General features: G+C 38.0%; 5 protein-coding genes and 1 long non-coding RNA gene across 10 annotated transcripts; 4 read left to right on the forward strand and 2 right to left on the reverse strand.

Moving 5' to 3' along the window:
* Positions 1-1,398: 1,398 nt before the first annotated feature.
* Positions 1,399-2,852, forward strand: LOC139626933 (duodenase-1-like). Its single transcript, XM_071487490.1, has 5 exons — positions 1,399-1,493; positions 1,574-1,718; positions 1,869-2,001; positions 2,228-2,482; positions 2,589-2,852. Exons 1-5 carry the CDS (start codon positions 1,436-1,438, stop codon positions 2,748-2,750), a joined length of 753 nt encoding a protein of 250 aa, XP_071343591.1. The 5' UTR covers positions 1,399-1,435; the 3' UTR covers positions 2,751-2,852.
* On the reverse strand, positions 1,717-9,216 carry LOC139626938 (uncharacterized). The gene is made up of 4 exons (XR_011692465.1): positions 9,065-9,216; positions 7,620-7,758; positions 2,298-2,442; positions 1,717-1,912 (listed from the first exon to the last, which is right to left on the reverse strand). It is a non-coding gene; the product is annotated as an uncharacterized lncRNA (long non-coding RNA).
* On the forward strand, positions 6,086-8,747 carry LOC139626935 (serine protease 57-like). The gene is made up of 5 exons (XM_071487491.1): positions 6,086-6,167; positions 6,344-6,497; positions 6,971-7,100; positions 7,281-7,535; positions 7,646-8,747. Exons 1-5 carry the CDS (start codon positions 6,125-6,127, stop codon positions 7,796-7,798), a joined length of 735 nt encoding a protein of 244 aa, XP_071343592.1. The 5' UTR covers positions 6,086-6,124; the 3' UTR covers positions 7,799-8,747.
* A 42-nt stretch (positions 9,217-9,258) lies between the features above and the next one.
* Positions 9,259-14,611, forward strand: LOC139626936 (spindlin-W-like). 5 transcript variants are annotated; one of them, XM_071487492.1, is made up of 5 exons: positions 9,259-9,394; positions 10,099-10,140; positions 10,608-10,855; positions 10,983-11,216; positions 12,417-14,611. In XM_071487492.1, the coding sequence occupies exons 2-5, from the start codon at positions 10,121-10,123 to the stop codon at positions 12,620-12,622; spliced, it is 708 nt and encodes a 235-aa protein (XP_071343593.1). In that variant the 5' UTR covers positions 9,259-9,394; positions 10,099-10,120; the 3' UTR covers positions 12,623-14,611. The 5 variants fall into 5 exon arrangements, with proteins under 5 accessions (XP_071343593.1, XP_071343595.1, XP_071343597.1 ...); XM_071487494.1 differs by having other exon boundaries at positions 9,279-9,394; positions 10,102-10,140; XM_071487493.1 differs by lacking the exon at positions 9,259-9,394 and adding an exon at positions 9,401-9,608.
* Positions 13,885-17,480, reverse strand: micos13 (mitochondrial contact site and cristae organizing system subunit 13). The gene is made up of 4 exons (XM_071487497.1): positions 17,317-17,480; positions 16,723-16,879; positions 15,436-15,493; positions 13,885-15,184 (listed from the first exon to the last, which is right to left on the reverse strand). Exons 1-4 carry the CDS (start codon positions 17,343-17,345, stop codon positions 15,087-15,089), a joined length of 342 nt encoding a protein of 113 aa, XP_071343598.1. The 5' UTR covers positions 17,346-17,480; the 3' UTR covers positions 13,885-15,086.
* A 239-nt stretch (positions 17,481-17,719) lies between these two features.
* hsd11b1la (hydroxysteroid (11-beta) dehydrogenase 1-like a) lies at positions 17,720-24,200 on the forward strand. Its single transcript, XM_071487487.1, has 6 exons — positions 17,720-17,947; positions 19,987-20,117; positions 20,377-20,580; positions 20,712-20,805; positions 21,456-21,621; positions 21,740-24,200. The coding sequence occupies exons 1-6, from the start codon at positions 17,863-17,865 to the stop codon at positions 21,921-21,923; spliced, it is 864 nt and encodes a 287-aa protein (XP_071343588.1). The 5' UTR covers positions 17,720-17,862; the 3' UTR covers positions 21,924-24,200.
* The last annotated feature ends 2,266 nt before the right edge of the window (positions 24,201-26,466 follow it).

The raw sequence follows: 26,466 nt of genomic DNA on the forward strand, positions 1-26,466 counted from the left end.
TGGATATGACACAAACAAAGCATTCTGTCACATATGTCTTCTGTCCTTTCAAAAAAAAAAAGTCAGCTGGTTTCTTGTACAGAAGTGGTATAAACATCTTAGATGAAATCATGAATAAACAAATGAAGATATTTCCCCCTAACAGGGTGAGTCTGGTGGCCCTCTGGTGGCCCTCTGGTGCACAGTGGCATTGCAATTGGTGTCGTGTCTTTCAACAGGAACTTAAACTGTGACGACCCAAATGCCAAATAAGAAGTAAAAAAACAAAAAAACAAAACATGTTTTGTTACTTGTAGGAGCATCTTCAGGACAATACACAACAGGACACCCTTTTCATGATGAATGTACTGTAGGGATTCCTATAAGGAAGGAGAGGAGACATGAAGTTCTGCTAGGACTAAACCTTAGGCTACAATCACCCAGAGAATAACTCTCTCTTAAGGTAACAGGCTCACTCTTTAACACTCACCTTATACAGAGAAATTCAGCAGAGGTAGGAGAATTATTTGACCACAAGGTGACAGGTATGGGCAACAAGGATTTGTGTACATTCAGACAGTTCAATGAATCATTTGATGAGGGACGGCAGAACCATTGGTCGAATTGGACTCAGTCAAAAAAGAGAGAAACTGTAAACTCCTACTCGGGCCTTCTCTGCTGAGGACACAGTAATGAGGTGCTAAAGCTTCCATCTAGCAAAGTCAGGTTGTCAAAAACAGCATATTATATATAGTTATATGCAAAGCAAGAAGACTGGTGCTCAGATCTGACTGTGGAAAATGTGGTTTGTGTGGCTCATCTAGTTTACTGCAGAATTCAAAGAAATGCTTTGGTGGGCTGTGTCAAGCATTTCCCCATCATATAATCTTGGTTTTGCATCTGTGTTCTTCACTTTGCTTGATGTGACTAACTTATAAAAGTGAGATAAACAGGCAGGTAGAATGAACAAAATAAAACTGTCAAAATTAAAAAAAAAACAATAGACATTATTCAACTACTGCACACACACAAAACCTTCTTTAATGGTGCATACAACATATAATAAATCTACAACATAGTATATGTATGTAATAGAATACAAACCTCCAAAGTTCACTAAACCAACTATGTTAAGAAAGAATTTGCAGGGTGAGCATGGCCACATCTGAGGAAGACAGGAATAATATGACAAAAAATCACAAAAACTCAAGGTCCTGAGAGTCCAAATGGCACATGCTGTATTTATTATTATATAATATCTTGGTCTGATGCCCATACAGGGCATCAGACCAAGATATTACAAAGATAATTTCTGTTGCAATTCTTGCAAACTCAAAGGATGTGGTTACATGTTGAGATAATTGATGATGATTATACCAGTAAACAAAGCAAACAGCTCTATAAAAGGGCCGACTTGACACCCCCAAAAAGACAAGTTCATTGTCTTGCTGCCATCATGCGTAGTCTGCACAAATTTCTGCTTTTTCAGGTTCTGGCATGTCTCGGGCAAAGCGGTAAGATTACAGAATCTGAATATTATCCTCTGACCATTTCATGGTGCAAACTTAATTTTAATCTTTACTCATCTTTGCAGCTCATGGAAGTAAAATCATACATGGGGATAAAGCCCCTGAGAACTCCATGCAGTTCATGGTCTCAGTACAGAACGATAAAGGTCATATATGTGGAGGCTTCCTTGTCAGTGAAGACTTTGTAATGACTGCGGCACACTGTGACTCGTGAGTTACCAATTTAATTCATGTGATTAAAAATACATTTAAAAGGGTTTTATTACAGAAATTCACTTTTGTTTTTATTAGGAATACATCATTCATTGTTTTCTATTGTTAGAAAATCTACTGACAACATCTCAATTATCACTCATTTAGGAATCATGTTTCGGTTGTTTTCGGCACCCACAATCTCAAGGACGCTGGTGGAAAAAAACGAAAAATTGAGCGCCGTTACAAACCCGAAACGTATCACTCTGTGGGAACTGGTGGAGACATCATGCTCCTCAAAGTAAGTACATATTCTTAGGTGACATCACAGGTTATTGTGGTACCGTATCTTAAAAATAACAAATTAAAGTGTGCTACAATACACACTACATCATGGTTTTATTGATGAAAAAATAGCAAAAACACAACTATACCAGTATCAATATAACAGTAATTGTCTGGTCTGGTGAATGAAAATAGACTTTTCTAGAGTTTTTGATTTTTGCTTTCTGATTTTTTGTCTCCAGTTGTCTGAAAAAGCTGAAATGGACAACGGAGTCCAACTGATTAAACTTCCCACTTCTGAAATACAATTACCTGACAATGCGCTGTGCCAGGTAGCTGGATGGGGACTCACTCGTACAGGTGGTGAAGTTGTTGATGATCTGAGAGTGGTGGATGTGTCTGTCATTAACCCAAACATCTGTAAGAATCAATGGCCTGGTCTTCCTGACGGAGTTATCTGTGCAGGTGGATATGGAACAAACAAAGGATTCTGTCAGGTATGTTTTCATAGAAAAAAAAGGTCAGTTGGCTTCTCGTATAGAAGTGTATAAACATCTTAAATGATATCATGAATAAACAAGTTAAAATATTTCCCTCTTACAGGGTGATTCTGGTGGCCCTCTGGTATGCAACGGTATGGCCGTTGGTGTCGTGTCTTTCAACAGGAACCGGAACTGCAACTACCCAAATGCACCCAACGTCTATACAGATGTATCAAAATACCTTCCCTGGATCAAGAACATCCTCAATCACACGAAAATTTAAGAGTAAAAATGTTGTTCACTGTTTTGCTTTAGCATGCAAAATAATATCTCAGATTGCTCTTTCTGTGCAACTGAAATTGAAAATAAAAATGCATTTCAAATACCAAGCTTAAGTTCCTTCTTAAATATAGAACTCGATTATCCACTTAAATCATCACTTATATCATCATCATCATTTTAGCAATTAGCTATGTTCCCACAAAGTTCAAATGACATCTTTGGTGCTAGTGAACCAGAGGCAGAGTCATGGTGGTGGCCAGGGTGGCCAGTGTCACCAGCACAGGTGTACCTACATCCACATTTTTGTCTTATTTATATTTAGGTAAAAATTTTAAAAAATTAAAACGACAGCAAAGAGTCACTGAGACAGTTGTCACAGGCAAATACTACACTTATGATTTTAATCCAGCCCATATGAGATATATAGGCATGCATCTGAGGGAAGCCTGAATTTGCCTTGTTTAAGTTATAAACATGATTATTCAGTTACAACTTCCTCGAATGAAGTGTCACTAAGCTATTTCTTCATAATAACCACAGTAGTGTCTCTTTTCAGCACTTCATGACCATTCTAACACTAATAAAAACAGCCATAGGCATAAATGCATTGGGCAATACACCTTTAACAGGCCACAGATGCTCCAGAGGAGTCTCTGGCAACAATAACTTTTTGGAACAAAAAGCTTTGATCATTATCTGAAGTTCCAGCTGCTGATGTTAGTGGCAGCTCCAGTGGCAACACCTCATTCTGACTGGCTGACATACATGTACCAAAACATGTACAAAATAAAATATGCATAAAGAGCTGAAGTCATGACATCACATCCAATATGGCATCTGTCCCACTAGTTCCATGAACTCAGTGCAATCTCTCAAGAACTGATGTCTGCTGAAGATGAGATCTTGTTCAGACAGAGAGACTGTTTGTAGTAATTACTGTCTGGTTTCGTGTTTCCAGTTGTCAGGTGAAGTTCAGCTGAGCAAAAAGGTACAACTTATTAAATGTCCCAGTTCTGCAATGAACCTAAAGGACAAAGAAAAGTGTAGCTGAATGGGGTTACAAAAGAAGTGGTGCTAAAGTTGTTGATGAGCTGAGAATGATGGATGTGTCTATCATGAACCCACAAGTTTGCACAGAGAAATGGCCTGGTCCTTCTGCCAATGACATCTGTGCAGGTGGATATGAAACAATTAAAGGATTCTGTCAGGTAGTCTGTTTTTTTTTCTGTTTGCTGATAGAATATGTGAGCTGGTTTCTAGTCTTAAAAATTTATACACGTTAAATCTTCCTCAGTGAAAATGAATGAATTAATCACAGGGTGATTCTGGAGCTATCTCAAGCTACTTTAGCCACTGTGTGTGCAGGACATGGGTATCTCCAACACATAAGATTAACTGTCATGACACTTCACTTGAAGATATGTTGAGGTTGGAAACTGTGGTTTCTTAAGTTAATCTAGTTTGTTGCACAGTTCAAAGAAATGCGTGTGTGGGCTTTGTCTTAGATTCTTGCCAAAGAGCCTTTGCAAAACTCCCCATGCACAGTCAATATTAGCGATCGATTGCAGGAACAACTACAATGAAAATCGAATTTGACTACCACACACTGAGATGACTTCACAGTGATTTTTATTGGGAGCAAACGTGTCTTGTAATTCTACTGAGCAATTCACACATCAGTGTGCCGTGGTCAAGTTTGATTTTAATCCAAAGTTCTTAGTTGAGTTCATATGACTAGGAGGTATCCACAAATCGTAAGACTAAATACATCATAGTCATAGCTGATAAAGATGACAGTATGCAAAGGACTGATGATTTTGTTAATATTTTATAGATGCATAAGTATTATAAGTATCATACTAAAGTCCAGTTAAACTGTATTGTAGAATGCAAAAATCTACAAAAATAATTAATAGATTAATAAACAAAAATGATCTAAATAAATCCAACCTGAGTTCAACCAAAAAGGAACAAAAATACAAATATCTTATCTAAACTCCTAACTGAAGAAAAAAGAAACTAGACTAAGAGTCTGCAGCCATGCCCGTGGCTCTTTCAGGCTACACCTAGACTCAGCTGTGCTTTGAGCTCAATGCTAATATCAGCATGCTAATATGTTCACAGTGACAATGCAAACATGCTGATGTTTATAGCAGGTACGTTTACCATGATGACCATCTTAGACACTTTTGACCTGATAATACCCATGAAGGGATAACCAAAGTTAAATTACATGGAAATCTTTCTAATAGTTGTTAAGACACTTTCCTAAAAACCACAAATGTCACCTCTTGATGGTGCTATAGGAAAAGAGGAGAACCAGAGGATCACTAAAATCAGCAGGATTTGTCCCCTGGGAACAAAGGATATCTACTAAAATTTCACGGCAATTTATTCAATACTTAATGAAATAGTTCTGATCAATCATATGTCTTGCAAAACAATTACTGGATCTAATCATCTTAATCATCTCAATCAAAAGTTTGGCTTCAGCATGCTTTCATTGTGTATGGAGACAATAATTATTGCATTTAAGTAGTCCTTTCAATATTTGATGTTTATCAAAAATAAAAAAATAAAACTTAATTTAAAATACTGTATTATTTTGTTTCATAATAACATTCTTCACAAGGGGATATAAATTATATTTAAGTTAATGAAGCCAATGCAATGGGGGTTTTTACAGTGTTAAGTTGACCTCAACACAAAGTAAACAGTGTTTCCTGCTGAGTGTTTTCAGTTCACATACTTTATATCATGTCCATCTAAAAGTGGCAACAAATACATTGAGTACAATGTAATACAGTTGAGAAGCATAAAGACAGCTGAGTTGCATACTGCAGTATGTTGCATGACACCAAAACAATCTCTTTCAAAAGAACATTTTTTTCTTTTGAACAAACATGATGTAACCTTATAGAAAAGAGGAAAATGACTTTGCAGACTTTAACTCAAAGCAATAATACTGTGAAGTAAACCACAATCTTTCAAGTATGTAACACAAACACACACATAAAAACACATCACGTTTTGTCCTCTAGTCAACTCGTAAATCACTTGGACACATTTGTTTTTCTGACAATGCAGACATTAACTCCCATTTATATAAAATACTTACGTTTGCTGAACAAATGTTTGACCTTCACTTCATCATTAGAACTTTCTGAGAATTTCAATTCAGCTCCAACCATCCCTTGCACCAATCTTTATGAAACCCTGTTTTGAAAATTAAACCATGCCTTTTGTAATCCCACCAACAACCAACAGCATGTTAGCAAATTCACTGAAGCAATAAAGGCCACAAAATAAGCAAGACGTTTTCCTCTTTGAAAATTATAAAACCACAAGTGGAGTTTACAGCTCTGACCAGACACCATGGTGGCTGGCTTCGTACTCGTGCTGTTCTTTGTCCTAAACGGTAAACACCATCTCTATGATAACAATGCCAAAGCAGCCAAACAAACAGCCTCATTTTTTTTTTTTTTCAAATTTCTTGTTTGGATCCATGGAAAAGATTTTAAAAAACTACATTTGCCACAAACCTAAATGAAGTTAGATTAACATAAGTAAACAATGATGTATTTTGTGTTTCAGGAGCTGATGGTACTCATATTGTCGGAGGCAGGGATGCTGCATCCCACTCGCGCCCCTACATGGCCTCATTGCAGATCCGTGGTCGCCATAACTGCGGGGGACTCCTGGTGAGAGAAGACTTTGTGCTCACAGCAGCACATTGTCAGATACCTAGGTAAGAGTTCAAATCTTTTGTTTTGTTGGCAGCAGTAACATAACTACTTCAACAACCATAACAGATACCTTGGATTTGTAATCAATTTAAAGCTGATAAAAACTTCTCTTGACCCAGATTTTCTTTCCCCCAACATCATAAACAAACATGCGCATATACAATATTTCCTGTTTTCCTTGCAGCTACTTGTCTCATTCCATATCAATGTGGAATGAAAATCATGTGTTCTATTTTTTGTCAAACTGAAGCTAAGCTAAAAGCAGAATTTTTTTTTGGTACTTTCAGAGATGCTCTCTTTGACAAAAAAAAGTGATGCTGGTATTTTTGAAGAAATTGTTTGAAATGTGAACTAAAAACTTAATACGCATTATGTTTTGAAAATGGTCAGTATGGTTTCTCTCAGCATCTCAGAGTTTATTAGCAGCCTTAACATCATATCTAACATCCAGTTTCCATTCAATTGTGATTTCTAGAGCATACAAAGTTGTGCTTGGAGGTGATACCCTGACACGTAATGAGCCTACGAAGCAGGAGTTAACTGTTGCCAGATCTATTCCACATCCCAACTATGATGGACATGAAAATGATATCATGCTCCTAAAGGTGAGGGGAGTTGAAACTGCTGTCGTCTATATTATATAGAAGACAGGATAAGATAAGAATCCCATCTTCATTGTTGTTTACATATTGCACAAAAACCTTATAACATGAGGTTTAGATTACACAGATTCTAACACAGTTGACATTTCCTGCATTCTTCTACCACTACTCTCCTCATCTCAGCTCAACCGCAGGGCCCTGCTGACTGAGGCAGTGCAGCTGATCTCTCTGAAAGATGGCAGAGTGAGGGCACGGAGTCAGTGCGTTACAACTGGCTGGGGGGATATAGGGGATAATAACACCTTACCAAACACGCTGCAGGAAGTCAACGTAACCACCCTGTCAGACCAGACATGTCGTAGGAGATGGGGACGGGTTCCCATCACCAGATCAATGGTTTGTGGTGTTGGGAGGAGGGCCTTTCAAGGTTTCTGCTCGGTGAGTACACTGCCTGGACAATGATCAAGCAATGCAGAGCACAGGAAAAAATGAAGTAGGGTATTTTGAATAAAGTACACCCACTGTATCTTGCATATTTTCTCTTCAAGGGGGATTCAGGCGGTCCTTTGGTGTGTGACGGAGCTGCAGCAGGCGTTGTCTCCTTCTCTGGCCGACGATGTGGAGACCCCAGAACCCCTGATGTCTACACACGCATATCATCCTTCAGGGAATGGATTAGGAGCGTGTTAAACAACAATTAGGCAAATTATATGGATCAATAATGTGTCAGTATGCTTTACTGGATTGTACTCTTCAAGGCAAGGCTCTTAAAAATATACAAATGTGTGGCATTATGTTGTTTAAAATCCAATTAAAAACCCAGTGCTGTGGTTGTTGAGATGAGGTGATAAATTATCATTATTATCATTATGCGTTATACAGTATGCAGTTGAAGTGGGTCGGGAAAAATTCTTTTCATCCTAAAGTTTCTGAGTTGAATGTAGAAATAAACTAAAAACGAAAATGTCAGGTAAATCCCAGTGCACAAATTTCTTTGTTGTTGAACGTATATTATAAGTATTAACACAATCTTAACACGATTAATTAAACCTTGAATTCTGTAGCTTTTTTGTTCATGTTTGCATATTTGGTTGGTAGATAGCTTAATTGTTGAGGTGTGATTGGAGCCCCACTGTAGCTGTTTCATTTAAGTTTAAGGTACACAGAGTAGATGCAGTGTATATTGCTGGCTGGTTGATATCATGTGCATTTACACTTTGCAGCTGCAGCTGTATTGTGCAATTTTATGATGTAAGGAGTAACTTAAAATAATGATAATAAAGAATCAGGTCATAGTCATGCATTGCTGCTTCTGTAAAAGTACCACTGAGGACACTGAAGTAGACTCTTTAAGTTTCAGCTGGGACAAAGTATGACTGCTCACCATAAAACATCAGTGAACGCAGGTGTCCACATTTACAAACCCTGAATTCTAGGTAAGGGGTGAATGTAACTATAGCTGCCCTATAAGGTAGATTCAGCTAATATTTCAAGATGAAAATATGGTCATCACCTGGGGCTATACTATTCTGCCTTCGAGTGCTTACATCGGTAAGTGCATGTTTGAATCATGCAAACAGGTTGCGCTGTGTAATGGTTTTGGATGAAATTATAATTATGAAAAAGAATTAAATACTAACCAAAAATGAATGGGTGTTTGCTTCATTTTACTTTAGAGATCAGATCTCAATTAATCTGCAGTAGTAATTCATTGATTTCTGCAATTTCTAAAATGTATCAATGAGAGAGAGAGAGAGAGAGAGAGAGAGTAGAAACATGATAACATCAGAGGGAATTTGATGATAATATTATTTTACAACTCCATCAGCTAGCCGCCCTTACACTAAACTTTAGACAACAATTAAGCCACGAAAATTGCTCACCTTACATCAGTGACTTCGCTCCACCCACAGACTGTATATAAATACATAATAATAATAATATAATAAGGCTCTACCTTATATTACCTTAGCTTTCCTTCGCATGTCGCTCATCCGCGCTTATACAGTAAACAGGCTGTTTCCGAGAATGTGCGGTTAATGACTGTTAACACTCCTGTCGTGGTTAGAAGTGCAGACAACTAAAACTTCATTTCCCACCATTCATTGCCCCCCTGCGCGCCAGTCTTCTCTTAGGTCACGTTGACCGAAATGCTCGCTGGGAACTGGAGTCTTTTCGACCCATCTCCCATTTTCCACAGGTTTCGCGAGATTTACGTAGACTGGTTGGTGTGTGGGAGCATTTCTCCGCCAGACGAACTGAACAATACTGATATGAAATCTGCGTAAAGGTTAAAGGTAATAAAATGTGCTCTGAAGAGAGGAGAAGGCCGGTCAGACCCAGTTGTTGTTGGCGTTAGTTAGCTGCCACTGGGGACAATGACGAGCGGATGTAGCTAGCCGCCTCCACTCACCTACAGTCACATCTGCATTGAGGTAGAGCGGGGACAGACGAGTGTTATTGATAACCCACAGGGTGAGGTGTAGGTGTGCTGGATTTAGTCCAAGACAGGTGACTTACCGCTTTGATTTTTTTGGGGGGGGTTCGCCTCATCATATTTTATGTGCATGTTGCTAATGTGTAAGTTAGTGGGAGTAAAATGTGACCGGCTACCGTTTACACACTGTAACTTGTGAGATACAGTGTAATGGCTGACGTGTTCTCTTTAAATTGGATGATTTTGTAAAGCCTCGGCTGAGGCATATGACAAACTACACGGTCTTGGCGTAGTGTGTTGTGTACAACAGACACTGACCTCCATGTCTGTGTAGTTAAAGTAAATACCCAGGAAGTTGTTCCATCATGTTTATCCATTGGCTGCTGGAGTTGTCAGTCTGTGGTGAGCTGGCCGCAGCCTGTCACGGCTCTGCTCTGACAGGCGAGCCTTTCAGTGAAAGGAGAGGCCATCCTTATGGTGTGGCATACTTTACATGTGAAGTTTGGCAGCTGTCATACTCACTCACATAATAACTGAACATTGCCCTGTCTTTCTCTTAATCAGTAGCCTTTGAATTTCTGGAGGCATGTCCAAGAAAAGGGGCAGGTATGTAGAAACAAAGCTACTGCATATGCCATCATATGATTGTCATTATTGGTGGTTTTTAGAATATATTGTAAAAGTAAAACTGTATTGTCACAAACAGCTACATGAAAAAAAGGAATTAATTCAGGCACTTAAATCAGTGGAATTAACAAATAGCTTATGTTGGACCAGAGGCTGGGATAAATGACAAAAAATCAAATTGCATTCTGATTTAAATAATCATTGTGGTGTTGCAAATACACCTGCATAAATAATGTAGGCTATCTGAAGTGGCGTCAGTTAACCTCACTTTCCACAATCAAATGCAAATATTTATAAGTGATCAAATAACTGGAAAAAAGTTACTTATCCTGATATCGCAAAACTTTTTGTATTTGTGTAAGTTGCATAAAGTTGCATAATGTTTTAAACCTGAACCGCAGACACACACACACACACAGACCTGCATATTCCTCCTGTTTCACCAGAAAGCGGAGCAGCGGGGAACTGAGTGACACAGTAAGCCCAGACCCCAACAGCATTCTGGGAGTCCGCATTCAACATAACTGGCGTGAGAAGGGGAACCAGAGTAAATGGAAGGGAACGGTGCTGGACAGGCTTAGTGTAAATCCTTCTCTGTTCATGGTGAAGTATGACGGCTTTGACTGCGTTTATGGCATTGAGCTGTTCAAGGATGAGAGAGTGTCCAACCTACAAGTCCTGTCAGAAAAAGTTGGTGAGTTAAGAGAAGTCCTTATTCATGTTTTGGATTCTGAAGTGAACTAAGGTTGATATGTGCTTTTTTGAGAACAGTTGAGTTATACAATATATCGTACATCTTTTTGTGCTTGCGTTGTCCACAGTAAACAACAAAATCAAGATACCTCCAGGAGCTGAGGAGCTGGTAGGCAAAGCTGTGGAGCATCTGTTTGAAAAGGAGGATGGAGAGAAGAATGAGTGGAGAGGCATGGTCCTCTCCAGAGCTCCAATCATGACCAACTGGTATTATATCACTTATGAAAAGGACCCCGTTCTTTATATGTACCAGCTGTGGGACGACTATGCTGATGGAGACCTCAGGATTCTGCCTGAAGCAGGTACTCACCAAAGACAGATTGATACTTGACAAAGCTTTATTAAGTCTTTGATAATCTTGTCCTAAGGCTTGATGGATAAGATCAAGAGCGACCACTACATGACGTAAATCAGTTTTCCACTTCGGAAGTTTGCATAATTTTTGGGGGCATGGACACCATGTGATTTCATCAGCAGTTACAGTGGTCATGGAAGTCTATTCATAGTCTTCTTCAAGGGCTTCATCAAGGGCTTTAACTCCCAGCAGCAAAAAGGCAAATTATGTGTTTTAACATAAGCACTTATTGCAGCAATGTGACTCTTGACATATGCTGTCAAGAGTGAAAGTGTTTCTCAAAAGTGAAGTAATTATTCAGAGTTCAATTAGGCAGTGTCTTCTATGGAAGATTAGGTATTCACGGTCGTGAAAATATTTCTGCCACAGTCGAATAAGGAGAGCCAAGACTCTAATCAGTGGTTTCATCAAACAACTGTTCCTGGAGCTGTTCCTGAGGTAATGGGTATGTTTTCAACTTGCACAAATTGCTGCTTCCAATTTGAGAATATTCAAATGATTTGGCACACAAACATTCACAGTAACTCCTAATCACGTCAAATTCAGATAATGAGAAATCTTGATTTATAAAAATCTTAAATACAGAGGTATTATACAAAATACTGAGACTTAGAAGAACTCCTGTTTTTTATTTTTATTTTTATTTTTTGTCTGTTAAAGTTTATATTTCATGATATTTTTCACTTTACAGACTAATTAAACAAAGTTGTGATTATAAAAATATTATATATATATATATATATATATATATATATATATATATATATATATAAAATATAAAGGATTCTTACACTTTAGAGATATTTGGAGAATATATTTCCTTCATTTCTAGTTAAAGTTATACAGGTAAATTTATAGAGGTAATGAGGGAACTTGGGGGAAAAGAGGAATGGAGATAAGTAAGCCTTACTAATTAATCCTAATTACAGTGAATACTATTAGTGAGCAAGAGGGAACACAACTCCTAATTTTTATAATAAGGAATAATACAGAACCGTTGTTTTTAATACTTCCCACGTTTTGCCTAGAAATCAAATCAGACATTATATTATACCCACTTTGAGATACTTCAGTCATGTGGTTTTTGGTAAGTTGGACCTAACTCAGATGTAAATGTAATGTTGTGTTGTTTCATTCCTCTCCTCAGAAAACAAGCACCTGCTGCCTGCAGATAGGAAGCCAGGGGAAGAGACAGAGAGTCTGGTGGGGAAACAAGTGGAGTATGTTACTGACAAGGGTGTGAAGAGAACAGGCCTGGTCATCTACCAGGTCCCAGCCAAGCCCTCTGTCTACTATATCAAATATGATGATGACTTTCATATCCATGTCTATGACCTGGTCAAAACCACCTAAAGATAGTGGACACTTTTATGTCACTCTCCAGCCTCCCTTCATCTGCTTCTGTTCCACTCATTGTTACAGTCTGTTATTCAAAGCCATGGCAGGGTCGAATAGTTAATATGCTTTATTGTTCAGAAGAAAGTGCAATCTTTTCTTGTATACACAGCAGAACTGTAGCACCGCTATGCTTTGCTATTTCAAGGAGAGGGAGTCAACTTGTTTTATTTTTGCTGCTCTACTTTATACATTAATGTTTGGACAGTCCAAGATTGCACTTCCCAACAGCTGCAAAGTGCAGTTGATATTGCATTTGCATTGTTGTCCCTGAGATACTCACTGATCTTTCCTTTAAGTAATTATCTGAAATCCTAGTGTGATTAAAAAAGCTGTTAAAATTTTTATTTTAAAGACACTTTTCTTTGGATTTACTCAGAAGATAATAAGCTTGGTAGACATTTTTTTGTTCTGCATAAATGCCTTCTACAGACACATTTATTAAATGTAATGGGCAGATAATTATGTGTGCTGTATTTATATAATAGTGATGTTGGATCAGTCAGTATTAGTACTGGAAAGGATGGAAAAAAAGCAGCAGTGTAAAATCACCAATCAAGAGAAATTCAGATGAGTGATACTCATGTGGAAATATACTCCTGCACCTTTGCACCATATTTAGTATTGTATCATGGCATCATCATGGCTGTATGAATTGGCCGCATTTTCATGCTGGGCATTTCTCCTTTTACCCTTGAAGGAAGGTTTCTGCACAGGCTCAAAATCATAGTTTAACAGCACAAGGAACATTAGATTCTTTGTACTGGTAATTAAGATGCTAAATTCCCACCTGAATTTGATCTCACACAAATCATCAAGTGCCTTCCGGCTTGTCATTTTGCAATATTGTACATACTGTATCTCTGACTATCTACGCTCTTAATGAATCTTCATGTATGAAGGCTGCTATTAGGTATTCATTCAGAAGTGGCGATACTGACGGCTTGAAGAAAGTTTGGCAACCATCAGTTTATATTAGTGCAGTGATTTGCTCTCAATGCAGTATGAAAATGTTCTTTACATATATAACACAGCATTATTGGTTGTATAATCTCACTGTTGATATTGTGGGGAGCACTTTAATTGTATAAAGTTTACATGTTTAGGTTATGGTATGCTATATACTTTTCCCCAAATGCTTCTTCCTTAAGAGCAAATGTGGCAGAATAATGCTTTATATCACATGGATAAAGAAAAAAAGAAAAGAAAAATAGTTGCAATACATTCAGATGACAGTATTTAATCTGTACAATTTGTGTAAAATACCTTGTAACGTTGCCTGTTGTGATTACTCACAATATGAATATCTCATTAAAACACCACCAGCTTTTGGTGAAAGGTTCATTAATATACATAAATTATAAACTGAATATTTAACAGGTATAATCAACTGACAAACCACTTTGTCTACAGTAACTAACTCTGGTTCTAGTCTGTTATAACTGACTCTTAGGCTTGCAAACACGACATGTATGCTTGCAGTATGCATTTCATCCTAACTTTGTCACCACGTCCTAGCTGCTGAATTGGTCTTGCCCCTCTCAGCCTTCTCCAAGTCATTCAGTGTATCCCTCAGTAAACTGGTCAATAAGTAGATGTATCGTTAGTTAATTTTAGCTGTCAAAACTCTGCATGCATCATTTGAACAGAGTGCCTGGAGATTTACAAACCTAATTCTGACAGTGGAGAATTGACAATGTGGCAGAATCAATACTGTTTGTTTAACCCACATTAAAAATAAAACAATCAAAAAATATGGTTTACACTGTGCATCACCACTAGTGGTGCTGTGGAGTGCTCCTGTGTTGTGTAGAGTGGAATTGCAATGGATGTGTGCACTCTTTCATGCTTTCGATCACCCCCTCCTGTTCTGAAGTTGTAGCACCATCAACAGGCAGTTTGTGTCATTATTATTCTGTCATGAGTAATAAAGATTTTTGCACATTTGTTTGGTCTTATTCTTTGAACACACTGCCGTGATCAACATGCAGTATACATTTTCACTCAATAAATCAACTAAAGACTGGATGTGTTGTAAGATTGATGTATTACTTAGTCACAAACGGTGAAACTGCATATACACAACAGACACTCTCTTTGGATGGAAGGGGAAAAACGTGGGCAAAATCAGGTTGTACACACAAATTTGTGATATACACAAAATGACAGAACAACTTTTTTAAAACACTTTACTTTTTGCATTATGTACAACTCCCAACCTATGCCACTATCATTTAGAAAAACCACTGTGCCATTCAGAAAACTACTCTGCTTGCAGCTGAATTTCATCTAGCAGTTTTCTTTCATGTTGGGTGTTTCTTCTTTCTTGTGAGGGGCTACAACTTTTGAAAAAGTAATGTCGTCTCTCAAGTGCAAAAGTCAAAATGACAGATAAGTATCAGGTTGCCCAGAGAGCTCCTGTTCACTTGGTGAGGTCTTTCAGGTACTGCAAACCCTGATTTGAGTATTCAGTTGCTTTTGTTGGAGCCTCTGAAAGGGCTGAAATTGTCCATCGCACTCCTGCCATAAAATAAAAATCAGTGGTCAAAATCATCATCAAAAATACATGACCAAAAGAGTTACGCTAATCTCAGAAGTAAAATGTTGGAATTGATTACTACACCAATGACACGCTAACAATGACTGCATCCATAAGTGAAGTACACAACTAGGATTTCAAATCTGTGCACACTAAAAAACCAAAACTCGTGACATGACTAAATTTATACCCTTTAAGAAGAAATGGAACAAGCTTTTCATTCTGATCTTACCAGAGTTCCACGATTCAACAGGGGAGAATTCAACCTTAGGCATGGTTGGAAGCTGAGCCTGTGGAGAGGAAGGATGCATTAGTTTGAAACAGTGCAGTGCTGTGTACATTATACTGCATTCACAATTAACACAGCAAAGCTAAACGAGATAATGAGTGAAAGATGAAAGACATAATCACTCTTCGGTCAAGATGCAGTGAAATAGTGCACACTGTCTACCTACTGGAAATGATGATGGATGGTTGACACTATGAAATATCTCTGGGATCAAACATACTGTCACTTGATTGTTGACTACTTAGGTTACACAGATCTACTGTTGTCATTTCTCAAAAGACATGACTAGTAGACTAAACTAAGATGCATATTTATTTTCAATTCAAAATATATTATTCAACTGAAAACTATGCTGCTTATATACTCAGTGGTCACTTGGTTAAGTACACCTGTGACAACTGATATAATCCAATATAACAGCTTTCCATGAATTCTGCCTTCACAAAAATAATAATAATCAACACCACCAACTATGACTTCAGTAATAAACATAGTTAAGTTCACACTTATTTGAAAGCTTTAACAAAAACTGGCCATTAGAAGCTAAGTAGAAGTAAAATATGTAGCGGAGCTATTGTATTGGATTGCATTAGGTTGCATAAATACACGTAATAGAGTGGCCATGGATCACAACCAATCACAGAATCAAAGGTCTATTTGTGCTCAGATTACTACTGGTTTACCGTTTAATGTTGAAAAGTGTTGACATGCTATATAAATCACAGTTGCCTTTTTGTTTTTGTTCTGAAAATGATGAATTTTTTCTGGTTAATGACATAAAGAATACAAGTGAGATGCTGGATATGACTGACCCATGTTGCTGTAAAAGAGATCTTCAATTTGGCAATCTATTTAGTGAATCCACAGGAGTTCATGAAGAACAACTAATATCAGTAGGGGGTGGATGATAACTATTATTGCAGATTTTTTTACTGCTGAAAGCTGTTCACTGTTAAACTGTAGATTTATGTCTGTAAATCATCCCATTATCATCCCATGGGGGATGGGCCATGAGAAGACAAAAAAATTATATTCATTAATTTATTGTATGAATCACCTGAATCATCTGTCTACAGCACTGGCCTGTTTGCCTACTGTAGGCAAATGGGACACAAAATGTGTCTGCCTCACATATTTTCCTTCCCGAGTTGCACTGTAATGCCCACTAGTCGTGATCAGGGACAGTCCTGGATCAGAGCAATATGTTAAAGCGCTGCATATTGTCTGTACCTCAAGGCCAAAGTACTTCATCCATTCTTCTATGGCTGGGGGTACTGCAACCTTGGCCTTCTCCAGGGCCTTTGAGCCCTGCTCACTGCTTCCCAACAGACCAGAGTCATAGGCAACGTACAGAGCTCCTCCTGCAATGGTCACCTTGGTGGCCAGTCTGGAAACGAAAGAACAGAGGGAGTCAGGCTGTTGGCCAGAAATACTTACCCCAGTAACCAGTCAAAAATATGTCAAACTGCTAGAAAAGATTACTAATACACTGCACCACTTGACGTGTCATCTGATAATAGAATTTTTTTGCAGTTATCTACTTAAAAAACATTAGCTAACGTTAGCCAACAAAATAGGAGTGAATTAGCCCAACGTGCATAATAAATAGATATGTCAAGAATGCAGTAAGTAAATTATTGAGCCAACTAACTACCTAACTAACCGATCAGTAAGTAAAGTGTCTAAAGACGACAGCAGGAGAACTCTTGGACAGACTGGCAGCTAGCTTAGCGTCATTTAGCTAACTGGCTAATTGAGCAGCTAGCACATCGGTACAGTAGCAATAATTTCAGGGGAATTATGGGCGAAATGAGGAATACTAACTTTACTACGGGCAAAATCCTTGCCGCCATGGTCCACAGCGGTGTCGTCTCCTTTTGAGCACAGTTATTCCAGGTACGCTAAGGACGAGCTGGAGTGAGTGCTATCTGTTTAGCTGCACTGAAGGACAACCCTCCTTGATCCCTGCGCACCGAGATTGTGTCAATAAAGTTTCGCGTTGAAACGCTAACGTTATTTAAGAGCGGCAGATTCGTTCAATTCCGTCATTTATAACCATTCAAAGTTGTACACAAGGTTTGACGCATTCGTTATAAAGAAGTAATTTTAAATGCTGTGTTTTTTTTAAAGATACCAAACAAGCATGATGTTGCTATTTCTAGTAAAGAGATACAGTTCTCACTTCTTTCAAGTTCAATAAACCTCTTATCTGAACAGCACGCCCATTTTACACATGACAGGAGAAATAGAGGGTGGAGAGTTTCATAAGTAGTACTTCACTTTATATATTTGCTGTTCAGGGCACTCCTGGAAACTGGTTTGTGGAGGCCTGGGCTTGCTTTTGCTTAAAATCTACCACGAGCAAGTAAGATGGGTGCTTTCACAAAAATCCTGTTAGCAAGTATATGTGTTGCCTTCATAGCTTTCAAGTGGAATGCACCCAGTTTCAATGCAGGTAAGATAAATGGCTAAGTATTTCATGCTTTTGTGTACTGTATGCACTTCTATCTATACAGCTGTATCATATATTTGTGTTTGGTCACTTTAACAGCAACAGACATGCAGATGTAGCCTGCTGGCAATAATGTGTTTCAGCTACAGGTGAAATACTACTCAGTGTTAGGGAAGCTATTTTGAAAGGATAATTTTAAAAGCTACCAATTACTTTACACTGGACAAAGGCGAATTACAGCAAAGCTACCTTAGGGAGATATCCAGTTTGGTTAACGAAAGCTACTCAGAAATAGTAGTTCAAATTACTTTGCAAAAAATGACCAAATTGACAAGGTACATGTATGATAGAAAGTAATGCAAAAAGAAAGACATGTCAGCAAAAAATGCCAGAGATTATTGATAATTGCAAAAAAAAAAAGTGCCTGACTTTTTCAAAAACATAAACCAAAAAATTCAAATAACTCACTACTCATGGTGCTGGAACGTCAGCTTTGGATTTGTATACAAGAATTGTCTAAGTATGGCCACAGTGATTCTTCCTCAGGCTGAGATTCAGGAGGTTTATCTATGATAACGTTGTAGCTGTGTGGACATTGAGCAAGACCTGTTCTTGGCTTCGGCCATGCACTACACAAAGGTCAAGTGTATGGTGTGGACTGGGTGACAAATGCATTGCCTGGACATGCTGTCACTGGTGGTCAGACTGAAGAAATAGGGGGCATGGCTTCTTTTGATTTTATTACCCAAAGCAAAACATTAACTGACACTCAGGAAATATTTTTTTTCTGCATGCAACCTTCTGGATATTATAAAAAAAATATTTCTGAAGTTGTTCAGTGTTGTTTGATTAACACAGGTTAATTAATATAACTCCATTGGGAGTAGCTCATGTGAGACAGGAAGCCAAGAGTAGTTTGGATACGATGACAAAACAATCAGAGGTGTTGATCTCACATTTTGCCGAGCTAGATTATTCAAACTGTTTTGGAGAACTTTATCTCTTCACTTGAAAGCCAGTCATTAAGACCATAAAATATGATCTCAGGCCTGCTTATGACGCAGTGAAGACCAAAATCCCACATCAAATCTTATCACATATCACAAGATCAATATTGAAGTAATATATTGTTAGGATTGTGCTGAAAACTTTACTAAACCTTCAAAAATGCATTACAAAATTTACTTTAAATTCTAATAACGTAATTCATCTTTCATCAGACATCTGTATATTCTGTCCCATCAACACACGCTTTATATAACGACCACATTGCAGTGCGGCCTGTAAAACTGAGACTACAGTCCAGAAACTACATGGTCCACACAGCAGTATGTACCATGTAAACTTTTCATGCAGCTGTTTGGGTGTTGGGATGCTGTATGCGGCTACTGGTCTGCACTGAGCAAAATATCTGTGTATTAATAAAGAGCTTTATGAAGGTTGAATGTCTACCCTGGGGAAATTTAGGAAAGGAAGCACAAACTGAGCGAGTAATTGGTGATAATCTGACACGCTTTCAGCTCGTGACTTAGGCAAAGACTTACCAGAGAGAGAGAGAGCAGCTTTTGTCCACACTGAGAATGCAGTGTACATTCGAGTTTCCACAAGTAATGAAATGATATGGATTGAGTCAGTGGGGTGGGGTCTGCACAAAGTCATCAAGAACTGCAACATTATATCAACCAGTGAAAAAAATCTACTACCAAACTTGATATTGCAGCTTAATGAAGATAATAATTTGACATTTGATTTGAGTACATTTTACAAACAGATTCTAGATGAAATGGGGATTATGGTTTTGTAGATTTGAATTTAGATACAAGTCCAGTTTTCTCAAGTTCAGTTCTAAAACTTTAAATTCACGCTTCATTTTTATGTAAAATTAACATATGCACCTCACTCATGTTCTTTATCTACTGGCACAAATACCTAACACTTGTGTTGTTATACATTTGTCGATATACCACTTATGAATATGTCTTTACTTTTTGTGTGTTTCGTGTATTTGTGTATCAAATTAAAACTGTGTGAATTTGTTTCAGAATCCCTCAGAGGTGCAAGGGTATTGGTGACCGGAGCCAGTACAGGCATTGGCGAACAAATGGCATATCATTATGCCCGCTTTGGAGCTCAGATAGTTATTACAGCAAGGAGGGAGAAAGTGTTACAGCAGGTCAGTGAACTTGGCAGCATGTGCTGTGAATGGTATCAAAGCAAAAACTAATACATTTATGCACCAATGATTGCAGCATTTGTCACTTAGTTGAGGAGTGCTGTGTTGATCATGTCATATTACTAGAAATCTAGAGAAAAGAAATCTGGTTAATATAGAATTTTTTACTTGGTTGAAGTATTAAGTCAAAGGTGTTTGCTGTACTCTTATCTGCAGCTTCATTGGACAGTAACCCATTCCTTCTGACCTCTGCTTGTAGGTGGTAGAGAAGTGCTTGAGTTTGGGAGCCCAGAAAGCACTTTACATAGCAGCAGACATGGGCAGTGAATCAGACCCTGAGAAAGTGGTAGAATTTGCTCTGGAAAAGCTTGGAGGGTTGGATTACCTGGTTCTCAACCACATTGGCCCGAGCCCCTTCAGCATGTGGGAGGGAGATGTAGAACACGTCAGGTGGCTGATGAAGGTAATGCAGCATTTTGATGGTCTGTCAGCATATAAAATGAGGGAAATGCTCTGATCTCTCTCTTTCTCTCTCCCTCTATACATATATATATATATGTGTGTGTGTGTGTGTGTGTGTGTACTTTTCAAAAGGTAAATTTCTTCAGCTATGTTCAGATGGCTTGGAAAGCTTTGGACTCCCTCGAGCAAAGTAAAGGATCACTGGTGGTTGTTTCATCACTTTTAGGTGGGTTTGTCACAGCATCTTTATACACATGTTGATGACAGCAAACTACTATGTAAATGTGCGTATTGATTTCATCATCATCATATATAATATATTATACATATATAATAACTTTTATAGCACTTTTGTTTAATAACAAACTTACAAAGTGCTTTCCAAGGACAATAAAAATGAAAATAAAGTTGGCTACACCAAACTGTGTTGACAACACGATGAAAAATGTTAAGTTTCAAAGTTCATTTTTGACCTTGGAAACAGCAGTTGGTAAAACAATGTTAAGTTTCTGAGCACTTTTTTTACTCGTTCTTAAAGCACTCAGAAGAAAATTGGCTGAATACTTTAAGGTCTGATATAAAACTCCATTTGAAGAAGCTCATGTGATATGATTGAACCCTCAAGAACACATGCTAAATGGACATAGAGCTGAGGTTTAAATTTTGTTCTTACCTTTGAACATTTTGGAAAAATTAATATATGGATGAACCCCACAAAAGTTCTTAACTTATATGTACATATGCACTAGTTGACATCAGATCTGTGAGTACAGACATTTTTAAATGAGGCCTAAAGGCCCACAATAGAGTCTTTAAATCACAACTGACAAAACTGCCTCGGAAAAGCTGGCTCTAATAGTAACTTATGCTTCACAGGTAAAATGCCCAGTCCCTTCGTGGCACCGTATACCTCAACAAAATTTGCCTTGAATGGTTTTTTTGGGGCCCTTTACCATGAGCTAGCTATGAGGAAGAGTAATGTGTCCATCTCTATATGTACACTGGGGCTCATTGATACGGACTCTGCCATGGAGAAAGTCAGGTTAGTAAAATCTATATACAAAAAAATGCAAAAATATTTGGCATCATTAAGATTATTTGTGTAGATTTTACTCCATGTTATCCACAGTAGTTAAATGTAGTATTTTTCTGTATTCTAGGGGAGTCACCGATGTACCAGCGTACCCCGCCACAGATGCAGCCTTGAACATCATCATTACAGGAGCTACGAGACAGCCGGAGCTCTTCTACCCTTGGTTCACCCAAATTGTGACTCTAAGCAAAGACTGGTTCCCTCCTGTCACAAACTATATCATCCAGAACTCCTACAAGTACAATCCATGAAAAAAAATAATAATAGGATTAGAGATTTGGCATCATATTTATAATGTAATGATATACGCAGTATAGTCCACTTCCCAAATTTAGCCTTAATATTGTGGTTTACCCTGATTTTTTGCCCTAATCGTTAACTTTCCATTTGGGAAATAATTTTCCTCACGGGCAAATGGATCAGGTTACTAAATATAACAAACTGGACCTTGTCCTCCTTTCCTCATCTTGCTTTTGGGAGAAGTCCAGTTCTACAAATTCCACAGGGGAGCAAAGCTCATGGTTTGGGTTTGTTTCCTTTTGGCCTACCTCAAAGAGATTGAAAACAGGTTAGTTCATGTCTGCAGCTTACAGCCAGTGCGTTCCACCACCAGCTACTGCACCGACAGATATCAGGTGCAAATTCAATAAAAACCAGCTAGTTTACCACTCAGAAGACAACACATTGGGCAGCGAACAGTGGGGGAATGTTCTGCTTATGAGTCACACAAAGAAGAGGAAGATGCTGAAGAGCAGAAGAGAACTCTTCTTCCTCAGCTGAGATTCAGTGGTTGTTGGAACAACAGACTTTCCACATTACAGAAACTCTGTGGTAAGAGTGACAGGCACGGTACACTCAAAAAGTCATTCAGGGGCCCTTTTACCATTGCTTCATTAGATTAAAATTCAGTGATTTAGTAAAACTTTTTTAATTGCAAATATCATTCCACTGAGTTCCGGTGACACAATAACTTTGGTCATTTCTGCATCTCACAATTGTAACTAATTTCATCTCCAATTTCACTGCTAAAAAAAAAAATAGGGCTGCACAATTAATCAAAATATATCAACATTGCAGTATGGCCAAGCACAATATCCGAAGTGCAGGAGCTGCTATTTTTTTGATAAAGGTAAAATGTGTAACAACATACCATAATTGAAGCATTGTGGTGCTACAGAGATGTCCCGGCCTACAAATCATATTCTCCAGATATAAGAGAACATGTTTGTTTGGCACATGGCCAAAGAAAAAATCACATCTTCATTATTTCTATATTTTTTTAAGTGAAAATCAATCGCGATCACAATATCTGCCAAAAATAATCACAATATGATCTTTCTTTGCATATTGTTCATGACTATTCAGTTCAAGCTGGGTTAACTTAAGTACATTTGTTTGATGAATTTTTGGAGTATCTTTTTGTCTTTATTTGAAAGTGGATAGGTGACATGTGACAGGAAACAAGAGGAAAGGGTGGGAATGACATGTAGGAAAGGTTACCTGGCTCAACTCAAATCTGAGATGTTGTGATCATAGTATAACTTGTGGTTCTTAAACACTAGGCCACAAGGATGCTCCATAACCAGTCTCACTGAGGTCCAAAAGAAAATTTACTGCACAAAGAACAATTATAAACTCTGCAACAACTGATTACTAAAGCATTATCAGTTAAATGTGTCCTAAAAGTAATTGGAACAACCCCTGAACATCAAAAGTTAGATTTAATTTATTGAATTCAATTAAAACATTCAATCATCAGTACATTACCTGCTGAGAAGGAGGTAATTATCTGAATGGAACATTACTTTGAACGTCCACATGAGGGCAGTAGTACTAAAGTAGTGAAGTAAGATTTCTTCTTCCCATCTACTGCGACGGGTGAAGAAAAAAAAAACATTGCAGAGCATCATACATTTGCAGCAAATTGGTTTGAATTTTTTGTCTCAAACACTAAAGTCTGAAAGAAAAATGACTGGGTCCCCTGTGCTCACAGATTTACCTATTATTTATTTACTTGTTTAAAGCATTTTAAACCCCCATCACCATATCAATCCTCATCCTCCCTATTGCTTTTCCTGTCTTCACTGTTCTCCACCCCAGGATTCCTCCCCATCTCCATTCTTCTCATTTAGTTTCACCTCTCCAAAGCTGGCCACAGTAGGCGTTGCAGACTTCCTACAGAGCAGGACTTTCTCAGTGGGTTCCTTTGTGTCTTTGCTCAGCATCTCCAAAGGCACCACAGGCTTCCCATGAAACCGTTGGCTCAATCAATCCTGGTGGTCTTTTCTTTATTGTAATACACCCTATAGGTTGTAGCCTGCTGCAGTTTTCTACTGTATACCCGCAGTGAGTTGTCATTGTCAAAAAGATAGAAAGAAAGAAAGAAAAAAGAAAGAAAGCCTCACTAAATCTTATCGTGTGTTTTGAAAAGTTCATAAACTAAAAGAAAAGCAATTTCTGCTGGATACATATAAGTGATTCTCAAAGAGAGAGGAGGCCTTGAATCTGTAATAAAAGTTTGAACTCGACTGTTTTCTTGTAGTCCTTGGATTGATAAAACTGATGGGGAGAAGTCACTGGAATACATCTTCTCTCTTGACACTCTTGATGATTTGAGAGGATTTTGAAGATGGCATAATCTCCCTGTGGAGAGAAAAAAAAATCTCTCCCTTCCTCTCGCTCCTTCTGTCTCTTTCTCTGTGACACACACACACAAATGGTGGGGCCTCCTGGGGAGCAGAGCCGGCATGGCCTGGGAGAACAGCCAGAAACACCTGCAACAGATTAGTGCTCCTAATGCAAGGTAATAAATCCTCTCACCCTTCTCTAGCATCTCCATCTCCACCAAGCATGGATCTTATAGGCTGAGGAGCATCCACCCACAACACTGACTATAACACACACACACACACACACACACACACACAATACAGACAATAAACCCTGAAACCTTGATGCATCCATGGATGTATTTATGTTATCCTTCTCACTTGTTATCAAGCCACGCATGCTGCCATTTAAACCACCATACTTACATTATAGCTATCCTATTGCTTCAGTGTCATGGTGGTTTTCCCTGAGGTTTAGACTGGGCTCTATATCAAGATCAAACATTTTCATTCTGACTGCAAACAGTCAAGGCCAAGACCAAAGCCGAGGCTAGCTGCTTTACTGACTACACATAAAACTTGAAAGGTGCCAGACTGATTGGCCAATAGGGCCCTTGCTCACAGAAGTTTGTAATGGAAGTTGAATTCTGCTTTAATATCCGTGATACAGCATATTATTTCTCCAAGTAGACAGGTAGATAAATACAGTGTGTGTGTGTGTACTTGTGCTTGCTACATAGTAAGGATCAAAAAAAGTATTTTACTAACAGAGTGAGGACATTTTGGGAAAGTGAGGACATTTTGGCGGGTTTTGAGACACCTTCAAATCACATTTTGTGGGTTAAGACTTGGTTTTAGAGTTATGGTTAGAATTAGGTTTAGATTAGGTTTAGGGTCAGGGTTAGGGTTAGGCACTAAGTCGTGATGGTTAAGGTTAAGGTAAGGGGCTAGGGAATGCATTATGTCAATGAGTGTCCTCACAAAGATAGACGTATGAGTGTGTGTGTGTGTGTCTGTGTGTGTGTGTGTGTGTGTGTGTGTGTGTGTGCATGCTACAATCGTCAAATCAAATGAGATGTAAAATATGTTTATAAACTTTTCCTCCACATAGTATTCAGTATGTTGTTTTACATTTGTCTACAGAGTTTGCTGATGCAGCAGAAATGTCATGTTTCAGACCATAAATAGTTACCTATCCATGGAAATGGCACCTCGACCATCATGCACTAGTCCCATTTTATCATTCTTCCTTGTCCAACTTTATTAAAGGACACTGCTCCACAAATCCCTATCCAGCTTCATCCATGTAGCCCACTATACTTTTGTCTTATAAAGATATTTGGTCATTAAAGGAATAGTGCAACATTTTAGTAAATACATGTATTTGCTTTCTTGCTGAGTGTTAGATGAGAGGATTGATACCATGTCTGTACAGTAAAAGTTAGCTTAGCTTAGCATAAGACCAGTAACTTCCTGTAGTTTCTGCTGGTTGCCTAGCAACTGGTCGCAGATAAGAAATAGTCCAGCACCTAAAATGGCAAATAATCCTGTTTATACCTCTGTTTTTTGTACAAATTAACAAAAAAAGATATAAAGAAAAAATATATAAAATACTACTTATTGAGCTTTAGAGGTGCTATTTGATCAATTTTGTTAGCTTTGTAAGCGCCAGGGTAGCTGTTTCCCTCTATTTCCACTCTTTATGCTAAGCCTACTGGCTAGGGGCCCCAGCCACATATTTAAATGAAGGAAATGAGAGTGGTAGAAAAATTGTTCTATCTAACTTTTGCTAAGAAAGCAAATATGCATATTTCCCAAAATGCCAAATTAATTAAAATAACTAACTAATAACTAACTAATTTATAACTAACTTTATAAATAACTTTTATTTATTGTTTTGCTCCAGTACTTGCTGAGTTGCAGCATTAATGAAACAAATATGTGAACATACTTTATAATGCAGGTACTGATATGTAAACTACTGGTAAAAAAAAAAAAAAAAAAAAAAAAAAAATGTTATAAATATTTTTCAAATTGTCTGTAGTGTAAATGTTACCTAAAATCAAATTTCATCCATTTATTGGCTCTTCCAGTTAAAACCAGCCATTGATCTGCGTAGTTGTGTGAGGCGATTAATTTTGAAAAGAATGTTAATCTTCCTGAATACCAAGCTTGTTCATGACCT

The sequence above is a fragment of the Trachinotus anak genome, unplaced genomic scaffold (genome assembly GCF_046630095.1).
Source record: "Trachinotus anak isolate AG129_WGS33_773 ecotype Australia unplaced genomic scaffold, CSIRO_AGI_Tana_v1 ptg000010l, whole genome shotgun sequence".
Classification (NCBI taxonomy): domain Eukaryota; kingdom Metazoa; phylum Chordata; class Actinopteri; order Carangiformes; family Carangidae; genus Trachinotus; species Trachinotus anak.